The 23,442-nt window shown below is 35.4% G+C and overlaps 1 protein-coding gene across 3 annotated transcripts in view; it reads left to right on the plus strand.

The window, feature by feature from the left end:
- IFT88 (intraflagellar transport 88) overlaps nucleotides 1-23,442 on the plus strand; it is a 46,001-nt gene that overhangs the window by 18,383 nt on the left and 4,176 nt on the right. For all 3 annotated transcript variants that reach the window (XM_057368509.1, XM_057368510.1, XM_057368511.1), the window contains 9 exons: nucleotides 1,242-1,328; nucleotides 1,951-2,137; nucleotides 2,721-2,829; nucleotides 4,321-4,471; nucleotides 5,629-5,744; nucleotides 8,546-8,598; nucleotides 10,372-10,437; nucleotides 12,154-12,260; nucleotides 17,922-17,976. In XM_057368509.1, the coding sequence (XP_057224492.1) occupies nucleotides 1,242-1,328; nucleotides 1,951-2,137; nucleotides 2,721-2,829; nucleotides 4,321-4,471; nucleotides 5,629-5,744; nucleotides 8,546-8,598; nucleotides 10,372-10,437; nucleotides 12,154-12,260; nucleotides 17,922-17,976 (931 nt within the window). The remainder of the gene's footprint in view (nucleotides 1-1,241; nucleotides 1,329-1,950; nucleotides 2,138-2,720; nucleotides 2,830-4,320; nucleotides 4,472-5,628; nucleotides 5,745-8,545; nucleotides 8,599-10,371; nucleotides 10,438-12,153; nucleotides 12,261-17,921; nucleotides 17,977-23,442) is intronic.

Here is a 23,442-nt window from a genome sequence, read left to right on the forward strand (position 1 = left end):
CCACAAAATCTAGAGCCKAACTTTTGAAATGCATTTTTTGATTGAAATTGGTGTATTTTTAAAGAATTTTCTATTATTATGAGAATATTAGGATMATTTGTAGTTCATAGTTCTTGGGTGCAATACAGTTGACTAAATCAATGAACTACATTTAGCTGTGTAGATTTTGTCATTTTACACATCATTAATACAGTTGTGGTTTTTGTGTAGAGTAACTGTGAGCGCTATGTATGAAAGTTAATTAAAACTACTCTTTATGTTTGTTTTGGCATTTGATATACAGTRTCATGCATTCGCTTTGATATGTAAACGGCAGCTTAAAGATTTCATGTAAAGGAGAAAGGAAGCTTTTGAATTGCTAATCTTGGTGGCTAAACTGTGGTTGCCACATGTGTGTTGTAATAGATGATGGAACTGGGCTCACTGTGATAGTCTAACAGTTTGTGTAGTTAATATAAATATTTAGCATAAAGAAGACAGATTTTCTTAATAATTTAGTCTGCAGTTACAAGTGTTATTCCTTAGTCAATGACAAGAAAAAGCTGCCTTTTATTTCAGCTTTTTCRTGATTCATTTGTTATAAATATGCTCAATTTTTGGCTATGAGTATCTTTATTTTTGAGTTTATGAAATTTAGTTTTCATGTAAAAGTTTTAAAAAAAAATCTGCCCTCATGCTTCCCATTTGAATACTTCCTGAACTTAGACAATTGTCATCATCTTATTAGACAAAATAAAGGCACATTGAAATCCAGTCCTACACCAAGAGGTGTATTTTTTTATATAGTGTTCTTTTTTAGCTATTTAATAAAGGTTTTAATGGCAACTCTTTTGTGTTCACTTAAAGAACTAGAAAAATAGGTATGAGAATTTTAATTAGTTGACTAGATTAAAAGCAAATCATTTAGCATTGTGTTTTGTATGTATAGAATTGTCAGATACCTGTAGTTCAGGGTAGCCTTATAATATGAGTTTTGGATAATATGAGTTTTGGATAGGTAATAAATAGCCAATATCATTGAAATTTTGTGATGGAAGTTAATATTTTATATAATACAGATACACTTTYGTGTGTACATGCTCACAAGTGTGTGTTACAAGTTGTAGTCATTATCATATATATAAATATATGAGTTGGTAATTTCAGCTGTTTGTTACTGTGTAGTTYATCAATGCTTTGTGAAAGGATTTTGAAATAAGCTCACTTCAGTGTGAAGTAAGTTGTTTCCAAATTATTTCCAGGCACTGGAGACTTTGAAAATGTTTGAAAAAAAGGATAGCAGAGTAAAGAGTGCAGCTGCAACAAACCTTTCATTCCTTTATTATTTGGTAAGTGTTTACTTCAACAGAACCAGTTCAGAGCTGCAGTCTATGTAGCAACCTCTGTATTTTTGTAGTCATTTTTGTGTCTGCCTCAATCTCTGTAAACAAGAAGAAACTGCCTTAGAGTAGTTATTCTGGAACACCAGTTGAAGTTTGGATTGGGTCTTTTTGTATCCTGCTGATGGGAAGAAGAGTGAGATAGAGCCCCAGGCCACGGAARCATGCCTGAAGTTGGATTTGTGCAGAAGTTCGGGGCTGCATTTAAAACAGGACTCTGGGGACCCTGGCTGAACTTCAGGAACATGTGAAGTATGTAGCTTAGGCAGGTGTGTTTGTGTATGAAGTTTGTATGGATACAGATTTGTTTGTTTGTTTTTTAACTAAGTGCTACTTTATTACAACAAAAAAAACTTGCAGACTGAATGGGATAGAGTGGCAAGACATGTCTCAGATGTTATCTGAAACTTGGAAGAGATGATCTACCTTATGCAAAAACATAAAAAATACTTTAGGACTGAATAATGAGGTTGTTTTTCATCCTCAGTCTTCCAAAATTTCTGTAAGAAGCCATAGCTGCAAGAAAATTGACTGACAAATGATTAATACAATGTTTGTTTTGTCCRTGTAGGGGAATGAATTGGAACAAGCAACTAACTATGCAGATTTAGCTGTAAATTCTGATAGGTATAATCCAGCAGCTCTAACTAACAAAGGAAATACTGTTTTGGCAAATGGAGACCATGAAAAAGCAGCTGAATTTTATAAGGAAGCTCTCAGGAATGATTCCTTATGCACTGAAGCACTTTATAATCTTGGTAAGTCACAGGTGCTTTTGTGATTTAGTTTTTGTCTRAAGGTAACACTAGTGTTCCTGAGACTCTATCTTTGAAAGTTTTCTTGTAGAAATATGTGTGAATGATTATTACTTTATTAATATATGTTATAGCAAGGTATTAACTTATACTACCTGTCTGTTCTGCAAAAAAAAAATTCCCAGTGTTAACAATGTCAACTAGTAATTGCAGATGAATAAGTTTCTTTGAAGATTTATACTACCTACTAAAAGGATATCAGTTTTATCATTATTAAACCATCAGCGTCATTTTTCTCTAAAAGCCTTGCCTTTCTCTCATTTATCGTATTCAAAAAGTGAGATTGCATATGTTCTTGGTCTTTTTGATTGGGTTCACATTCCTTGYCTTTATCAGTTTGGTAGGTCATGATGGCTGGTAATAATTCTGGGCATAGCTCTCACAAATAGGCTCCTTTAAAGTCAAGGCAGTTATGCTGCGTCCAAATACTGTGTTCCTATTTTGCTTTTCTTGGTTATTCTTTCAGTTAATATGCTGAACTAATCTGTTTTTTCATCATATTAATACTGTAACCTTTATTTTTTAGGTTTAGTGTACAAGAAGTTAAACAAGATAGATGAAGCTTTGGATTGTTTTCTGAAACTCCATGCAATCCTTCCAAATAGTGCCCAAGTCCTTTACCAGATAGCAAGCATGTATCTTTTTCTGGATTATGATAAGGAATGGTGATTTTAGAAAATTCWTTTCATCTGAAATGCATTTTTCAATCATGATGGTGATTTAGAAATTTACTGTGGTGTACATTGTAGTAMGAATGGTTCATTACCTGATAGTTGTGAAAATGACACCAGAACTTAACCCTTTTTGAGTATTTCTGGTAGAGCAAGTGAAGAACATTAAGACTGTTCACACTGCAGGGATTAGATTTACACTCAATAATTAAATTGTGTTGTGGAATATTTAAAATGCTGCTGTCTTCATTATGAAAATGATGCAGCAGATGTAATCACACTTAAGTAAAATACTTAAGAAAAAAATTATATAGCTATTAAATGTGAAGTTCTGTTCTGAAATGTTTTCAGATTAGTGTATATGTAAGAAAATAATTGTCTCCCAGCACTGTTTTCAGATTAGTGTATATGTAAGAAAATAATTGTCTCCCAGCACAGCTAAAGCTCAACAGATTAAAAGCTGAGGGAAGGGATTGGCTTTGCACATCATCAGTGGTATTCCAAACTGAGAATTTCTTTAACCATGATTCTGAGGATGTCCAGACTGTAATAAAATCCTCCCCAAGACAGAACAGATTCCAGCTGTTGTACTACACTTTTAAGAATAGTGTAGGTAATAAAAATATATTTTAGTCAGTAAATTGAGTAACCTCCAAAAATACAAAAGGGCTCTGATTCCATGTATATCCCCTTTACAACAGCCTAAATGGCCCGAAACAACTCCAAATGTCTATCTGGGGAAGAGCTTCTCTGCCCCAGAGCTATGTAAACCTGCTTTCCACTGATTCTCAGAAGTTTCTCCCATGACAGGTAGGATGCAGCAGGARCTGCAAAAACAGGTTGGGCAGTAGCTCCAGCTGACACTGGAGAGCTTTGAGCCATTGTGCCACTTGGGGTTGACCGGGCAGGGAAGAGCACACGGCAGGCTGAGTTACAGCTAAAGCTGCCTCTGTTCGCTGGACCAGAATCTTCTGGGTCATGCTTCTTAGACATCCAGCAGAAAACCCTCTGCTGGCAAAAGTCTGTTCTTGGGAATAGCACTTTTACCTAATCACTTTAGAACAAATGCTGTTAGTATGAAAACTAGCCAGGTTGTAAAGGCTGCGAATAAATGGCCTGGTTCTCATGYTTCATTCTTATAAATGAGGAAGTCAAAGCAAAATTAGTGTCAGAGAGAAAAAGGACAACTGAGCCCAGAGTTCTGCTGAGCCCAGCGCGGTAATAAGGTGAAAGAACAGCCAAAGTCTCAGAATACTTTCCTTCTTCTTGCATAGCAAAAGTACTTTCTGATGCAAATAAAATTATGAAAACTAYGTGGAAAAAAAAGTCTTTGTATCTCCATGCTGCAGTGACTGGTATAGTGTTTCGGCATATGGATTGCATTAAGTAAAGTAGTAGGGATTCTGAATAAATCAAACTACCATCAATGTCCATCCTTGACTGAAGAAAACTCAGATATGAGATCATGGAAGATCCCAATCAAGCCATAGAGTGGCTTCTGCAGTTGATCAGTGTAGTGCCAACTGATCCACATGTACTTTCAAAGCTAGGGAATTTATATGATACTGAAGGTGATAAATCCCAAGCTTTTCATTATTACTGTGAGGTACTTGCTCTTATATTGCTTTTTCAATGCACTTTGTAATAAGTAAAGAAAATTTTGCCATAGGTTCCTACATCAAATCAACAATKAATTAATTTAAACTTTTTAATATGTCATCCAAAAAGAGGGAAAAAAGGAGATATTAGGGGAGAGCTAGCAAAATCTGATTTTTGTAGTCAGATCCTAAGGAAATACATAGCTTATGTTTCCATGTGAATATTTGCCTCAGACCTTCTTTTCTTTTTGTTTTAATGTGGTCATTGTTTACATTAACCTGAAATAATTTTAATTTAAAATACAGYCTGGGACAAAACAAAAATGAGATATAATAAATGTCATTTTAGAGGTGTGTAATGTGACTTAGTTGATTGGAAGTTGTGTCTGTATAATAGATATGGAGATACATATATAATGTGTTTTGTTTATGTTTGAAAGTTTATATAYGTATTGTAATAGTATAGCTATACATTATGTATACACAGTTGCCTAAATATAGGCAGCTTCTTTCATTTCAAACCAGCTGTACTACTGCTCAGAGTTTGTAGAAATTCTGCTGTGTTAGAAACAAGAATAACACAGGAAATGTGTGGTGCAATCTGAGGGCTCTCTTTATCTGGCAAAGTGAGGATGACCAAAGGCTATGTTGCAGTCTGAGTTACTAGTTGAGTTGTGCTTGATGATAATTGTGCTGCCTATTTCAGTGGGAATTTCTAAAAAGCTGAAGGTRTTATTCATGTACTTATGTATAAGAAAGAATGCTTTCGGGTGAGTGTTCCAGCAGACAGATASGAACGTGGAATTGTACACATATTAGTTAGCATTTTTTAATGTTTTAGGTAAGCTATTCATGTATAGACATGATTTAAGTGGTTTTGCTGTTGCAAGCTATTTTAAATAATATTTCATATAAGGCTAGATTGAAAATGGGACAGACTCATCTTGGGTAACTTCTAAAAAGTATTCTGCAATTAGAAAACTTGGCATGCCTTTTTTTTGCCCCCCACCAGGATCACTTAGTGTAGCACACTACTTCCATTCATTTATATTACATGTTTTGGGCATCTGGAGAATTAAACATTTGAGTAAGATATTCCAGAAGCAACATAAAGATGTTATTTATCACTAAAATTGTGTGTTTTTTCACCTTTCCTATTTTTCAGTCATACCGGTATTTCCCTTCAAACATTGAGGTCATTGAATGGCTTGGAGCRTATTACATTGACACCCAGTTCTGTGAAAAAGCCATTGAATACTTTGAAAGAGCAGCACTTATCCTGTAAGTAGTTATTTTTTTATGCCTACTCAGATTTCTGATTAGATATCCATTAGTATACCTAGAGATAAATAAGTTGGATAACTTTAATAGTATAAGTAAACACCAGGGTTAAGAATATTTGTGTTATTATTTAATTTCCTCAACTTTCTGTTAATTTACAGTGTGGTTTTGCTCTTACTGTGTATTTTCAGTGTTAAGTAATACCCTCCATWGGGCCAATACAGTCTTAGGCATTTGAACCTATTTTTTTCTATTACCTGCCATTAAACACAGCTGTGAAATGAGGAACAGTTCTACAAAGCCACCAAGACCTCTTTCTCTATGGTTTTATGTGATTATTTCCTTTYTATTGTTKTATTATGTGATRAGGATTTGGTGGTTTAGRTAAGTGCCTGTTTTAGCTGATCTTSCTGCATTTCCTCTTTTCACRTAAAYTTCTGCTTCCATCAAATAAAGCATRTAAKTAAGGAAAAATGTGCAGTGCAGAACTACCAGTGGTCAGTGAAAATAAATTGAGAGGTGGCCAGTGGTCAGTGAAAATAAATAAACTGATCCTGATAAAGGTGTTTGAAATACTGAGTTCAATTCTGCAGCTTAATAGCTGAAATTGTTCTTTAGCAGAGTATGATGCACTCAAGAAAGTATATAGGCCATATACTTTATTTTAGATCTGAAAGGAACCTTACTRGAGAATGGTTCATAAATAAAATCGGGCCAAATTTAAATTTATAATCCAGAGTTCAAAGAGAATTCTAAAAATACATGCATATGGTCTTTTTATGCGAAAACAAATATTTGTCTTCAGGTTCATGAAGAATTTCTGTTGATAGGCCAACTAAAATTCACTCCCATCAAGAGTCAATTTCTCCATTTTGTGTTTTAGGAAACCTGTGAAAAATTAGACTAAGCAAAACTCTTATTGCTTGTCTTGTGATGATCTAAAATTTGACATTCTTTTTGTTCTGGGAGTCTGAATGACATGTATGTACAAGACAACATGTAAACAACAAGTTTGTACAGTATAATTCAAGGAAAATCATACTGCAAATAGGTTGTAAAAAGTCCATTAAAAAAYCCTARTTCTGKTTTTGAGACGYGTGGGTTAGMRTAGRCATTAATTACAGAAGAGAAAATCTRATGTTTAATTAAGGATTAACAATTAAAACAAAAAATAGAAAAACATGTATACCAAATGGTGATATAATTATGAAGAAATAGAGAAATATATTAGACAAAAATACACAGGACATAGTTGACAGAAATCGCAGTTCACAGGTTTTTCAGTATTTTTTCCCTACAGATGCTGGGCACCTTAAAATATTTTATTTTAGTCAAGCTATGAGATTGATATGCTGGCATTCAGGRTCTTCTTAGAAAATTTGGAAAGAAACAGCTGAAACAAAAAAAGAATTATTTCATAATCTTGTTTTGGCAAAGATTTAAATATTTTGTGCTTCATGTCGCACTCATTCCATGCATGAASTATGTGGATTATAAAGTACTTGTGAGAAATTGGCATATGATATTCTTTAGTATTTCTTGTAATTGTAATCTATCTGTAATACAGAAAAATTGCTTCTCTGCGGGAGATATTTAGTAGTAGATATCAGCATAAATGTTTTGCCATTTATTTATTAATTAGTTATGCTAATTGGTAAATATGAATGTAAATATAAATTGCTACTGACTTTAAATAAAGTTGTATTTTAAAATTATGTGTTTTAACTGCATACAGCATTTTTTAGTTTAATTTTTTTTGTTTAGTGAATTCAGTGTTTTAATCACAGTAGCTACTTTTTAAATTGAATTCTAAGATAACATGTTAGATGATGAATTGGGAAACAGTTTTTTGCTATTTTATTTTTACCAGCATACTCAAATCTATCATTAATATAATGAGTTAKTGCAGTTAGCACTTGCTGCTGACAATTTATTCTCTCTAGAATTTTCATACTGAACTGTGTAGTAAGTTCTGTTATGGCGTGTGCTTGGCTGCCTTTGCAGGAGGCACATTCAGCTGAAACTAAAAAGGTGCAACATCTGTATTTCATGAACTTGCTTGGCAACTAGCAGGCAAACAGATTGCTTAGAGTTAAAAATGGCCTGTGCTATGCTTAGAGAGGAAAACTGAAGAGGTTAAGTACAAAACTATTCGGAAAATGTTACTTTAGAGTACCTTTTGGATATGCTGCTMTTCAATAGTAAGCCACAATTGTGGAAAGTGCGTTGGCTGTCAGAGGATCCTTACGCTGTTAATGTGAAAATTTCCTAATTTTCACATAATCTTGGTAAAAGGAAAAAGTCTGACAGTTTTATTGTACCAGCTCAAGCATTTCAAATGTTTTCTCTGACCATACTGTCACCATTATGTGCTAAAAAGAGAAGGACAGGCAGCAGCTAGGGCATCAAGGTGATAGCACAGAGGAGGAGCCAGAGTTCAAAGCTGTAAGTGGGGACTGTGCTCCTCAGAGCACAGTTTAGCATTATGCCCTCCCCCATTTCATGGTTCTGTATCTCTGACAGAGATTAGGGCTTTGCATGTCAGGTCTGTGAATTGTGTCTGGGCACAGAATCATGAGCCCGCGAAAAGCTATTAACATGGAGCTGAAAATGTGTGACATTGAGTCCTGGAAACAGGTGGTAAATTGTCTATGAGCTGAGCAGGCTACATTCTTTGAGGAAGGCAACATGCTAGATGAAAAACTTAGTAGTTAAATAGTAGGTCTTTACCAATGCTGTGCAGATTATTTTGCTCATTCATTGTTTGGCAGTGTGCATGATTGTATTTTATTTATATGCAGGCCAACACAAGTGAAGTGGCAGCTGATGGTTGCCAGTTGCTACAGGAGGAGTGGTAAGTTCTGTAACTTTTTTTTGTAATTGCTTGCCCGTTTATAACGTTTTTTTTGTAATTAGTTGGAGTTGTTCAGCCTGGAGGATAAGGAAAGGGGTTTCTAGGACAGATGGAGACAGACTGGAGTCTGCAGTKCCAGGTCATAGAGCAATGGTTTAAACTGAAAAAGGGTAGACTTACACTGGGCATAAGGGAGAMATTCTTTACTGAGATGGATGGTGAGGCAAKGGCAGAGGTTGCCCAGAGAAGCTGTAAGTGTGGATGCCCCATCCCTGGAGGTGTTCAGGGCATGCTTGGATGGGACTTGGAACAACCTAGTCTAGTGCAAGGTGTCCACGTCCATGGCAGGGGTGTTGGAACTTGATCTTCAAAAGTCTCTTCCAACTCAAATATTCCACAATCCTGTGATTTGTTTTATTTTGATTGATGTTTTGATTTTTTTTCTTCTTTTGATCTTTTCTGATTCATGTGAGTATTSGTTCTAAGTTTGTGTGAACATTCAGTTATGTGTTATTTTGTAATTAATTTTCTCTATATATGTTATAAAACATGAAGTTTCTTTTAAGTCCAGGAAGTATGCCTGCACTTATACATGAAACATTTCTTGTGCTGTTAAATAAAATAAATAGTACAACATAAATGATCTGATAGAAGAATTTTAAATGTAATTATACTACCAACTGATCTTACATAAGTAATTAGTTTTTCRAGTTGCTTAAATCCCTTTCTTTTTCAACAGCAGATATGTTTCTTTGATATTAAAATAGAATTTGTGTTACACAAACTGAAGAGTCTTAATTCCCAGTATTTTCTTACTGGGAATAAGTAAAATATGCTGATAAGCAGAATGAAAAGAGATTAATCTTTTTGGCATTTTTTTCACCACCTAAAATGCATTCAAGATATTTGATGATGTAAATGATACTCTTCTTTCTTGCTGYTCCATTTTGTCACTCTTCATTATGCTTGTTTAGGTCTTTGCAGAGCAGTCTTCCATAACAAATAAGTGCATTTTCTCACTCAGCTCAATACAACAGTTAGAAAAGGAACAGGACCTAGGGGAATCAGTGAATTAAGAACAGTCGGCACCACCCAAAACTAGACACATGAACTGTTTTCTTATCAAAGAAACACAGTGGGCTTGGCTGCTTTTTAGATTGTTTATAATTTACTGGTAAAATTTCCAGCTTACCATGTTAACATTTCTCAACAAACTTTTTTTGTCAAGTATGCTATGGATATGATGTTTTAAATTCATGGGTCAATCAGTCCTTCCCATARTCAGTCTGAGTCAGAATTGAAGGYGAAAGTCTTAAGGARTAATTGCTTTGCTACCAGATCCAAGCAAACGAGAGCCACACAATTTGTATTTTGAGGGGAGGAAGGATATTCTGAGCTCAGCTGTTATATATTTCCATTTAACCAATCCATTCATTTGCAGTCTCAGATAAATCCTGTTAGGCTCATGCATCTCCTCTAGAAGCTGTTTTGTAGAACAGTGGTGTCATAGAGGAAGGTCAAGAAAAAAGCAAAAATCAGGAAACTCCTCCTCATTAATTCTGTTATTTACAGAATAATTTGGTTTATTTTCAGATGCTCTTAATTTTTACAATCAATTAATAAATATGTTAAGTTTGGTCTTTCCAAATTGGGTCCCATAATATGAAATCATTTAGCTAAAAAGATGAATTGATGTTAAAGTTGTCCAATTTCTCATAAAATATTCATTTTATGTTTGAATATGTGGATAGGAGATGTTTGTTTTATTTGCAGGTAACTACCAGAAAGCACTGGAGAAATACAAAGTCATTCACAGAAAATTCCCAGAGAATGTTGAATGTAAGTTGTTTCATTCTGTGGTGTACCTGTCAAAGGAAAGTTTGTTACATTGAATAGGTGTGTTAGTAATCATATATTTTTCATMATATATATGAAAATACTTCCATTAACTATCATTTTTATTCATGCCAATGCTGCACATTTTCTCTGACAACTCTGAAGGGTGATCTAAGAAATATCAGGATAATGCTGAAGAAGTGCAATAAAAATAAACTTCAACTGAGTTACAGTGGTTTGAGTTCTTTCTCATACATGCATCCTAAATTTTATAACTGTCACTTATTTAATCTTTCTTATGAAAAAATATATGTATTTGTATACTTCTAGTTCTGCTAGTTGAAMCTCCTGCTGTAAATTTCTAGATCGAAGAAAATCTTGTTGCTGAGTTTTACCGAAGTCAGGGTTTCTAAAAAAAGCTGGAATTTTGTTGCTGGGTTTTTAACTAGTTGGTCAACCAGTCTCTGGAATATCCATAGAGTATTTCAAGCAAAACTATGGGAAACATAACTTTGAAGAGTAAGATATTTTGCAAAATCAGTCACACCTGCAACTCAAAATAAAAAAAGCCCTGTAGAAAATAAGGGTTGTCAGTCGTTGTGTAAACATTCTCTTTCATCCCACGCTGTGCCTCACAAATTCCAAAAAACAAGGTTGTCGCCAACCAGTCTACGCTTTCAGATGCAATGTGGGAAGAACATTAATTGTATTTTATTTTGAAATTGTATCACTCTCCTTTAACAGATGCATTGCTTTTTTAAAGAGGAATCACACAGCTCCCTTAGACAAGTGAAATTCAGWACTGTAACTCCTCAAAGTTATAAGCAAAATACCATGTTCATGTGGGTCACACATTTCAGAGGGGTATTTAGTAAACCTTTYAGAATGCAAATATGTTTCTGAATGTAGTTTCTACAAATTTCACAAATGGAGGCAGAGTTAGGCAAGACAGYTTAACTGATTGAAGTTTTCTACTGCTGAAACAATAGTTCTTCTTCATCCCTCCCTGATCATGGGCTCCCTAAACCAGCAGAGAACTAATTTAACACAAAATGAAATAACATGTTTGTGAAAGCAGTCAGGAGAGAATGGGTCATGTCCTGCTTGTTTCTGCTTCAGTTCTTTGAAAKGAATGTTGACAAACACATAGGAATACTGCCAATGTTTTTAGAGTTTGGTGGAGTATCTCAGGAGAATGTTTTTCAGGGGTTCTTTTGGCTTGACCCATACAGTTACTGGTGATTTTCATGTCAGCTTTATTGGGGGGTTTTAATTAAGTATTAGTCTTTAAAAAATCAACCAGAGGCAGGGGAAAAAAACATTTTGATTCACTTGGCATTKGCAAAATTGTTTTCAACAAAATTCTCTTGATAGCAGCTCCTCACTAGTATCTTAGTATCATTACTATGCTTTTCAGCTTCCAAAATAATTCACAAATGTCAAGAATTCTGCGCCAGATGAGTTAGTACGTCTTGTGCCTTCCACATGTATCAGTGTTACTTGTACTGTTTACGGATACACACACAGAGAAAACATTGAATTACTTGCAAAATATCACAATTATTTGYAAAATTTATATAGTGATACTGCACTGGAGTCACCTTGTTTGCACAGTTACTTGCACTGTTTTCCATTCTGCATGTCCAGTTCTGTCAGGGTGCACTTTTAGTTTGACCTGATTTTAAGTATTTTTTTAACAATGCTTTGATTTCCAATTAGGCCTCCGATTCTTAGTTCGTCTCTGCACAGACATGGGGCTGAAAGAAGTCCAGGAATATATAACAAAGCTCAAGAAAGCAGAAAAATTAAAAGAAATGAGAGAGCAGGTAAGTTTGTTTCTCTGGTACTATACAGTGTACCTACAGACATAGATTAAGCTAAAATAGTGTTGATGATACCTCAAGATGTGTTAACTTTCTGGTTTACAGAAGCTTGTGTTTTGGGAGGTTTAGTTTTAAATTACTGATCAGTCTTGCAGCTCTCTGAATAGTTTCTGAGAACCAGATTTTCTGTGATTTTTAAATGTTAGTGAAAGATGGACTATTGTGGACATGATGGGAATGCCGGAGCCATTCAATAATTCAATGTCTCTGGAATGTTGTCTTTCCTATGTACTTGCCAGATTTTATTTAATACTTTAGTGTATTTATGAGCCAAGTAATAATGCAACTATAGGGAGAGATGGGAAGTCKAAGAATTTGTTTATGTAGAAGAACTCCTTTTTGTTTTATACAAAACTGCAGCATTGACATAAAGGTAGAAGTAAACTATTCATGTGAGTGCCAATTTTTAAACTGGAAAAAAATTCCATGGAAAAATAACAGGCTGTGAAAGGTATGAGATCATAACTTGTGTTCTGTTCAGAAGAGTGAGCTCACGTTTGTGTGTGTGTGTGTGTGTGTGTGCACTTGTGCATTATTTTCTTGCTATTCTGGTGATAAAGTAAGATTTTAAAATTTAAAACAGCTGCTTGTTTGAAAAGCATTATCATTCTGTTGAGCTGCAAAGTATTCAAGCTTGCTTTGCCTATCTGGAGAATTACCTCAAAGCTGCATAGTCTCATTATGATACATTGTCTTAACTAATTTACTCTGCTCTTAATAACACTTATTGGTCCCTTTTGATGCCAGATGATGTGCACATGCATCCTTAGTTACTTCTACTTAAATTCCAGGGAGTCTGAGTATGCACATGAGCACTAGGAGATTTTAAAAATGAAATTTGCAAAGGGAAGCACTGACTGAAGGATTCCAGATTCATGCTACTACTATACCTTGAGGGGCTAGCTGAAGTGTATTTGTTTGGATTTTCAGTAAATGTACAATTTAAAGCACATGGGAAAATGGGCAAAAAAAAAGCAGTCCACAGCTGTAGTGGGATTAATATTTCTCCATGTCTCCTCATAATTGTATCAGTAAGCAAAACAGATGACCAGGTATAATGCTTCTAGTCTGCAAAATTCATAATTAAGAGATTCACTGAAGTGTGTTAAACAGGCTTTGCTTGGTTTCCAATCAATTCAATTTCAGTGATATACATAGTTCATTGCAGTAACTTTTAATACCTCAGTGCTTTACTTGAGAAAGCTCAAAAACAAAACCAGATCAAACTGGCTAATTGTATAAGATATTATTATATATTTATTATATGATAAAAGAGAGAGAGAGAGAGAGAGAGAGAGAGGTCCCTGGAGATAGAAAGGCTATTTCCTTGCATGTAATTCTGGTCTTTTTTTACACTGAAGGTGTTAATTGTAGCTGGGCAAATGTTCAGGATTTTAAAGATAACGCCTCATTTTCTTTAAGAAAGTTAATATTTGAATACAATTTAATAAAACCTAAAAATTGCCTTATCTTTCTGTTTATTTCTTATGGGAAGCAGGAGCTTTCCCAAACACATTTTTGTACTTCCTGGTGAGGAAAAAGCTACTGATAGACTATTTAAAAGTGTAAGTCATATAAGTAACTGAAGATTTTAGTAACAGAGAAATTACGTTTAAATCACAGGGTTTTTTTCATTTTGTCTTCATTGTGTTGAGGGAATTCATTAAGTCATACCTGAATGACAGAAGTATCAGTGGGATCCAGCACAAGACTCATGGTAGCACAGGTTACTGCATAGCTGGTTTAGACTGCTCAGACTTTAGTAGTGATGATAATTCAGCCATGATGTGGAAAGCTCACTCAGTGTCTTGCATTTCAGTGTTCCTGTTTGAGTGTGTTGACTCTAACCTGTCATAGCACTAATCTTGCAAAGCAGGATCATGGAATGGTTTCGGTTGGAACTGATCTTTAAAGAACATCTAATTTCAACTTCCTTGCCATGGGCAKGGACACCCTCCACTATCAGRTTGCTCAAAGCCCCATCAAACCTGACTTTGAACGTTTCCAGAAATGAGCATCCACAGCTTCTCTGGGCAACTTGTTCCAGTGTCCCACCATCCCCATCATATTTTTTTCTCTTTCTCCACTCTTTTTCAGTTTGAAGCCATTACTCCTTGTTTTGTCACCACAGGCCTTAGTTAAAACTCTRTCCTCATCTTTCTTGTAAAGGCCCCTTTAGGTATGGAAAGGCCACAACAAAATATCCCAGTCTTCTCCAGGCTAAACAACTTCAGCTCTCCAGCCTGTCTTCATTGGAGAACTGCTCCAGCCCTCTTTTCATCTTTATGGCCCTCTCCAAGAGGTCCATGTCCTTACATTGGATGTCCCAGAACTGGACACAGAACTCCATGTGAGGTCTCAGGAGAACAGAGTAGAGGGGTCAGAGCAGATCTGTCTAGAACAGATAAAGTGTCTGTGATGGCACTTTTAATTAGTYAAAGCTTTAGGGTAGATCTGCTAAAATATTTCCTCTAGTATATTACCAAGAAAAGAAAATGTTTTTAGTTCAGCCTTTTAATAAGCCTGATTGTATTGTAATTTAAACCAATTTTCATTTAAGCAGATAAAAATGAAATGCACTACGTTGAATAAACCCAAACAAACCCCGAACAAATACTCCTCTTGCCTTTGTGTCCCCTCAAAACCACCGGCAATAATAAAAATAAAACAGGTTTCTTGTCAACTCTGTCAACTTCATTCCTGGAGACAGGCCAGTGTTTCTAGCCTGATTAAGCTCTGAATGTCAGCAAAGTTCTGCCCCTGTCATTCCTAGTATACTCTCTTCAGAGTCTCTGAAGTCTGATGARTTGCTTTCTGCTCCTTGCAGCTCCTTGTCTTGGCAGGACATGCTCCCATCTCCCTCTTTTGGCTTTCTCTTCTGTCACACTTTCCAAGTTCCTCCCAAAGGAAAGAAACAACTTTTCTCCCCCCAAGGATCCCACTGACACAGTTTTCTTAAAAATGAACGCTTTTGTAGTTGGTAAAGGAACTAAGACTCTAAGAAAAGATGTTTCAGGGCACACTGTAGTTTAGTATGGGGCTGTCCTGCATTAGAAATGGAATATCTTTCTGTAACATCAGTGCTATCTTGCAAACAATATCCCTGCAGTTCCTTTTTTTTTTTTGCTATGGATGTTACATTTGGGTTCCCATCCTCTGGTTTTGGGTTTGGGAAGGTTTTTTTTCATTTGTTTCTTGGTTGGGGATGTGTGTGTGTGGTTTTTCAGTCTTCTCTCTACCATCTGGCTTTGGAAGTTACTAGAGGTTTTTTTTTTTTTTTCCTAATAAGTTCCTTCTGTCATCCATGACCATACAGTCATAAACTATAYTTTCTAGTTCTAAAATTAACAAATTTAATATTTCACCACCTAAATGTCCAATAGCAATACTGGTTTCAGTTAGCAGTACTAGTTACAGTTCAATTCCTGCTCCCAATTTCAGACTAACCCTTGATTTCCCAATTGCACCCATTAAAGACAAAATAGGTAAAATGCTAGTGTAGTATACCTGTGTCTGAAAGTCTGCACACAGACTTTGTCTTCCCATACAAGTTTTTCAAAGTTTTCTATTTGGCATTGTTTTTCCAGAATAAGTATATCCACATGGAGTTTATACCAAAATAAATATTCTGGAGTACTTATTTCCCTCAGTTCTCAAATATGGACAAGTTGTTAAATACTTCCAGCCAAGAATCTGGGAACATCTGTGGAGTTCATTCCCTGTAGAAATTTTTCTCCCTGTTTCTCACACATTCATTTTTTACTGCAACCTTCATATGCAGGAGCATTTGAAGGGGGAGGGGGACTGGGAGCGTTGGTTTGGTTTGATTTGGTTTTGTTTTTTACTGCATTAGTCTTACTTTTTAATGTTTCACTCTAAAAAAGACAGGTAATAGTGTAAAAGTTCACAGAGCCTCCTTGGCGCTGATGTGTACACACATTACTGTTTATTTCTGTTAAGTGAGCTTAATGACTGAGAACGGGCAATGGGGTGTGGTGTGAATCACTGATGAGAGGTGCAAATGCYRGAGGGGCCTTACTGCCTTTATCTTCCACATYCACATCTGGGCTAACCATCCTAAATGTCTTTTGCAGTCATGGGAGAAATAGGCATTTTTAGGGTGGAAACCCATTTTGAATGTCTGCTTTTAGTATGGGATTACTTATGAACTACTCACTTGGAATTTTACAGGAGTTAAGCATATGTTTAAGCTGTAGCTCTTACRTAATATTTTGGGAGGAAAGTAGTAGGATGTAAATGCCAAGATGGCACTATCACATAGGGACCACTTCCTTGGGCAGACAGAAGCTTCTGCTGTCAGACTTGCTGTCAGTCATTCAACAGCTGGCTAGTCTGGACAGGYTTCCTGAAGGACTGATATATGCTATTTCACTGGGCTGTGAAAAGGATATTTAATCCAAAATTCAGAGAACAGATTTTAGACTTGAGGATTTCCCAAAACAAATAAAACAGTGTGAGAAATTCTGGTCCCAGACTGAATTGCTCAAAGACCAGTCCTGGTTTCACACAAGGCTCCATGCTTTCCTGTCTGACTCCTGTGGGTTTTGATTTAACAGTTCTTCCTTTCTCTCTTGACCAGTCTTGAAAGTTCTTTCACTTCTTTGGTATCATTCCAACTTTGCCAGACACCATGATATTTTTCTGGTGAAAAATAAGTGAAGAAATTACAGTAATTGACCTGAAAACATGGTTAGGTTGTGTGCATGTGTGTTTTATCAGATCCTGAATTAATATTTTTAAATAAGATCCAGAGATACTTTAGTAATAGCTGAGTGATTTAAACATCAGTTTTTTGTACCTACCTTTAAAAAAGTCCCTCCCTGAGGTGTCCCTTCTTGTAATTGACAAGATGTATGCATAAGAAATTTGATGTTTTGCCAGAAGAGCTAAGTCTGCCATGTCGTACATAGGTATTGCTTTGATAAACTGTTAAAGTTTTCAAATAACACTCAAAAACACACAGCTGGGAGATGTTTATGGTACCTTTCCCTGTGCAAGAGGGCTGACTTTTTACATACAGCTTTTAAAGTATTTACCTTCACCTTTATCTTGCATTTAACACTCAACAGCAAATTAAATTTTGCTGTGAAGTACAGTGCTGTGCCAAGAATTTAGATTCTAAGATCCATAGGTGAATAGGTCTTTTTTTAGATTCCTCCACTTCTCCCTTTTGAGTCTTTACAATAATAAAATGCTTTTGGTATTTACAAGACGTTAATAGGCAGAGGCTACTTTGAACTCATGCAAGGAGGTCTCTGTTGCCTGTTTTTTCAGCTGTACTTTACAAAGGAGCAGCTGAGCTATTTTTATGCACATTCCTTGTATAAATGTTATCTGAACAAAAATAATTTATTGAGATATTCTATTTGAATTTCACAAACTCTTGTTTTATATAAACATTGGATTTAACCCTCATTTTAAGGACWATTTTGTGTGTTGAAAAACAAGCTTTAGTAAGTCTAATTTAACATTCTTCTAGTGTTTTATCAATAAGCTGAGTTGAATTTTCAATAGATATCTCTAATATATATTACTAAWTTTTTTTTGTTCTCTTCTTTTCAAACCTTTTCCACTGTTGCACAGCGCATTAAATCAGSCAAAGATGGCAATGCACGCAGCCGCAGAGAAGGAAGCGGTGGTAAGTAGTCAACGCCTCTGCTTAAATATCAGTTTTGAYAGGATCCTAAAGAAAGTAGATTTTCTGAAAGTGATTTTAAAGCCTCCTTTCATTCTGAAACACACACAAATATGCACTGAGTAATATGTAAGTACTTCACAAATTTTATTTCATTTTTTTTGATTGGAATATGAAACTKCAACCCATACAGTAGCATGGATTTGGTCTAACATTTTGTGTTTTATATACAGATCTTACTGTATTCCTAAAGCTAAATTTCCAACGGTTTTCAGCACTGTGGACTTGAATATTTTTATCCCATTAACTTAGTAGTTGAACATGTTTAACTTTGGAATATTTACTACAAGGAATCATTTATTATAACAAAAGAGAACACATAAGCCATGGAAAACAGGAATTCATTGTTTCTTTATTTAACATGAAAGAAAGAGAATTTTGTGCCCACTATATAATATACTATGTTAGGTGTTTGTTACAAGTGCAGAGATTGTTCTGCACAACCAGCCTTGTCATAAGGATAACACACCCTTAACTATCTTTGAGCTCCTCCTTCCCCTTTTCCCTTTATAGCAGAATTGAGGTACTGAAGTCTTCCCTAGAAGAAAGCTTCCTCTATGCCTACTCAGTCTGTCTAGTTCTATAGATTTACAGTGCTGATTTCCACAAGTATAAAACTTTTGCAGTGTAAGTCAGGAAACTGCTCTGTTTTATTTTGTCTTCTCTGCCCTAGGTAGCCTGCATATTGCAGAGCTAATGATTTTTCCCTCCCATTATTAAATCTATGAAATTAGTAATGTAAACCTAACAGTCCCCCACAGCTGCTCTAAGGAAACTCCCAGACTTCAGGCTTCTTCAGCCTTGTGGAAAACACAATTAATATTTAGACCCAAAAAGGAAATGGTTTCTWTGTATTTTGCTTTTGGTTTATCTTKATATCAGTGTGTTTCATTAGAAGATAWCTSATAYAAATTCTTSCCTCTCTTCCCTTCYTTTTATAGAGAAATAATTTATGATWTTTTTTTCTTATTTGGTAATTTTATTTCTCCACCTATGTAGCTGATATTTTATTACACTTACCACATTCTATAGGGCCATGAAAAGTCGTGGCAATTACCAGTGTGATCTGAAAATGACCTTAGAATGCTGTTACATTTATAGACTTTCCTGGATTCTCTAAGGGTTAAGAGTGAGTTTTAGGTCCCTGAGAGATATATTCTTTTTTCAGCTCAGTACTTCCACTAGAGAAGCTTTTAAATAATTTCTTGATGTGTGGAAGAAACAACCATTCAGGATTGAATTTTACCTGTTCTGGGCCTCAGGCCAAAGTAATTCTTTATTTAAGTAACAGAGAGGGATGGAAATGTTTCTGGGCTCTCCTTTGTTACTTAAACCCTGTGATCAGGCAGCCAGCTGGAGGTGCCAACAAAACCGCAGTGTGAGACAGGATCGATCCCTGTTCTCTGTCATAGAGGAATCCACTTTGGCATACAGCAAGTAGAAATGAAGAGCAGCATTGGTAGGAGACAAGGGTGTTTACAGTTGTGCAAAACTCTGCATCAGGTATGTAGGCAAATGGCACAAAGGGTCTCTTTTCTTCCAGCTCTAGTTTGAAATTATCCTGACCCTCATTAATGAAAAAAGGGTATGTTTCAGGAGGAAGTGAGTCAGTAATTTAGCAAAAGAAGATATTAATAAGGGTCATGCTGAAAGGATGCTAAGACAACATAAATCCGCCAAACTACCGGTTTTTCAATATTTCTTTAAAAGTATCTATGGAAAGTTGTCTTCTTTCTCCTTTTTTTTTTTTAATTTAAAAAGATAAGAAAGAGGATGAGAGGTTAAGCAGGCTCAGAATCGACCTAGAGTTTGCCTTATCATTAATTCTTAATTGTTGCACAAGATACTTTGTCAAATACATGAAAGAATGGAAAAAAACTGAGTTTGGAAACAAGTCTGTATAAGAGCATGTTTGAGAAGTCTCCATTATACAAATGCAGTGCCAAAGATCCAGCCTTCCTGGAAATGACTCGGCAAACAAGCAGAGGTATAAAGAAAGTCCTGTATTGAGCCCAGAGTTAACTTCCTGCTGGGATTCTTAATTAAAAGTTGTGGTGAGCTGTATTTATTTTTAGAATGAGTCAAAGGTGCTGGGCACATTTTATCTGGTAATGTTGACTCTGGAGAGCTTTATCTATGAAGAAACTGGACACTCACAGCATCAGATACATGTAATTTGTCCACATCGTACTGAGGATAAGAGAAAYCTGAAGACCCATTTTATTTTGTCCAATGCTTGGCATTATTCACCTGGTTAAGTGAGTTTAACCTGGGTTATGAKCTGTAATCTGCAGTTTAATAAATTTATTCATTCCTGTGTGAAGACACATGAAATATAAACATGGGTTATTTTATTTCATAATATTATTATGCTTTTGATAAATTCATGRCTTCAAAAGGAGGGGGGAAGAAAAAGAAAAATTTGTATACATTTTAAGGTTAGTCTTTTCTAGTGGTGTTGCMAAGACCAAAAGGGGTCATTTTCCTACACTGTATGAGGGATTTGCCATCATTACTRAGCCCGGTGAAGCGTGGAGTCCTCCTTAGTTTAGTACTTACTAGCTAAATTAAAGTACTTCCTAGCTAACTGAAGTCTGTATGCCAAAATATTCCAAATATTTTAGGTATGATGTCTGTTTTATTTCTTTTCTCTGACCACTCACTGTCCCCATACCTGCTAGCATTCCTAATAGATCTTTTTTGGACCCAAGTATTTTGTCCCTATATAGTTATTTATATTAAGATTATTAATAATTCAGGTTCCTTGTTTTAGGAAATATGATTTAAAATTACTTTTAAAAAGGAAGTTAAGAAGAAAGAGAACTAAACCAACAAGCTTTGTGCTTCATAGGACATCCAGTACTTTGCCAATATAAATTAAAACTGAAGGTGTATGAGATACACCAAAGCACATTTTCAGCAATATGATTGATGTGTGCATAAATGGTAGACAAAATAGAAACAGAATGACCAAGAAAACTGACATCTATATCAATGCCAGTTAAAGTCTGCTCTTGTCTTGTGAAAAAGATACTCATTAAAATTAAAATGCCTGCCCAAAATTGAACACACTGTCACTCAGTATAAAAAGTAAAATTTTCTTCTCTCCASAATTACCAGTTTTATGATATTCTATCTTACTTGGGTTATGTTGGAAGCAAATGACATTGATATAATACTCTTAAAATTATTCTTATTAATTTAAGTAAGGAGAAAAAAACAACAAAACCACAACACCACAAAACTTGAAGGGAGCTAACGCTACATCTAAATTTAGGCAGTTCTCACAGATTTGCTTTCCAATAATATCTTTTTGTTTTTATACTTAATTTTTTGTGTTTTGAAAATATATGYTTGTAACACTCAGAACTTAGAAGTTGGTGCACTGTGGTTTTTAACTACCTTAAGAGATTTTTCCTGTTTAATAGCATAATGCCTTTATATGTGTAGATAATGCAAAGTATGACGTTAAGGAGTACATTCCCATGGCCGTGTTTACTCAGTCTTTGCATTTGTCCAGCTCTCTGAATGGGGAGTTTTGTGCTGRATGAGAGGATCCATGCAGTCTCGGACAGGAGCCCAAAGAAGCAGTGTTGAATTCAGAAGATGAAAGGCTGACTACTTTGCATTCTCCTGGTTACCTAAGCCTGACAGGATGAATATGGAAAATAAACCGCATGGGAATAATTTAGGTGTCTATTCCCTTTTTCATTTCACTGGTGACTGTGTCAGTTTGTCCATCCCCAGAAAATTTCCCATATTCAAACACCCTTTATCATCCCATAGGGATCTCCTCATATATTATGGAAGTATGTTGTAGATGTTAGAGCTGCAGGCATCCCAGATAATCCTGACTCTGACAGAGACAAGAGATTTTCTTGTTATCCTGCAGCCAGGACATCATAGTCATTTATATTTTCTAGGCTTTGTGTGCCTAATGATGCCTCATTATTACAAATCATTGTGGGATGGTTCTGTTGGCTGGGTGTGCAAAATAGAAAAAAGTTTTCTTAATTAACGGAGAAAGGAAAATCTGTAGAAGTGAAGAGAACATCTGAATCTGTTTTCTGCTCTGAACTCACCTAAGRAGTTAGCTGAACTGACACACCACACAGTTCTCATTCAACAGAATTTCAAATCAAAATGAACAGCAACAAAGTTACAAATTGCATCTACTTCTCAAGCTGTTTCATAGTATTAATATAATATTCTGCCCTCTACACTGGACTCACTCATCTCTTTGGTCAAACCAATGCCCATTCTTCTCCATGGTGGTGTCTGCATCTCAAATACGAAAGATACACAAAGGTGCATTTAAAACACATTCTGGATTTAGTAGAGCGTTACCCTCTGTGTACTTGGTTACATAAACATTTTACTGAGGAGGTAGATTACCAAACAGTCTTACCCTTTGGTGTCTTTCTTTGATGAGTAAAATAGTACTAAAAACTAATTTACRTCCTTTGTGATACTGGAAGAATTACCAATGCAGTAGTCTCATCACTGTAATTGCAACTAGTTAGATTCCTCTAAAAGACAAATGCAATGGATTTTATGGGTTKAAGTGCACATAGGTATCATGTGACATAGGAAGTAGAGAAACACAAAAAGACTGAGAATCTTTTTTGCTAGACATCACTACTTAAAATAGGACTATTACAAAATAGGATTACTTTTGCAGTATGTTGCATTATTCACTGTTCTGCTATATAAAATTAGCTATTTTTTAAAATTAGGTTTTACACTTTGATTCTTTTTAATTCCCGTCCAAATTCTATGTGAAGGAATTAGTTCAAATTAGTTTTTGTAAGATACTGAACAAATCTAAATTAGTGAAACAATTCGAATAGAATAATTTAAATATCCTAAATATAATAGCATGGCCATGACTTTTAAACAGATGAGAGGAAGGAATGCACTGTAAAAGATAATCAGCATGCAGAGTATTATTTATGTCTTTGTGTGCATAGTGCTTAGTTAAAGCTGTTGAACACAGACTGTGAGGGGAAGGTAATGTCAGCATGATAATCCAAGTCTCAAGTGTAATCATTTTACAGAGTAAATGTGTTTATAAATCCGATTTTAAAAATACATTCACCAGCTCTGTTTAGTCAGTTCCTGTTGCTTTTTCAACTGAAGTCTGGAGCTTTATTCCTGTAGTCAGTTCATGTGAATTTGACCAAATTGTCACCCTAAAGTGAGTACAGTGGGACTGGCTTCCACATGAACTACACTAATAACTTATTTAGTAAAAACCCAATAAAGAGTGGGTATTCATTGCACTGAAGGTTTCCTTAGCTACAGAGAGCAATTTAGTGCAGCAGTGGTCTTCCRTTGTTCAAAAGCTGCCTTGAATTAGGAGCAGGTGTTTGTACACTTAATAGAATAATAGAGAGAGAATTAATTTGC

This window comes from Malurus melanocephalus, unplaced genomic scaffold (genome assembly GCF_030028575.1).
Source record: "Malurus melanocephalus ecotype Western Australia unplaced genomic scaffold, MMel_1.1 scaffold_93, whole genome shotgun sequence".
NCBI classification, from domain to species: Eukaryota; Metazoa; Chordata; class Aves; order Passeriformes; family Maluridae; genus Malurus; species Malurus melanocephalus.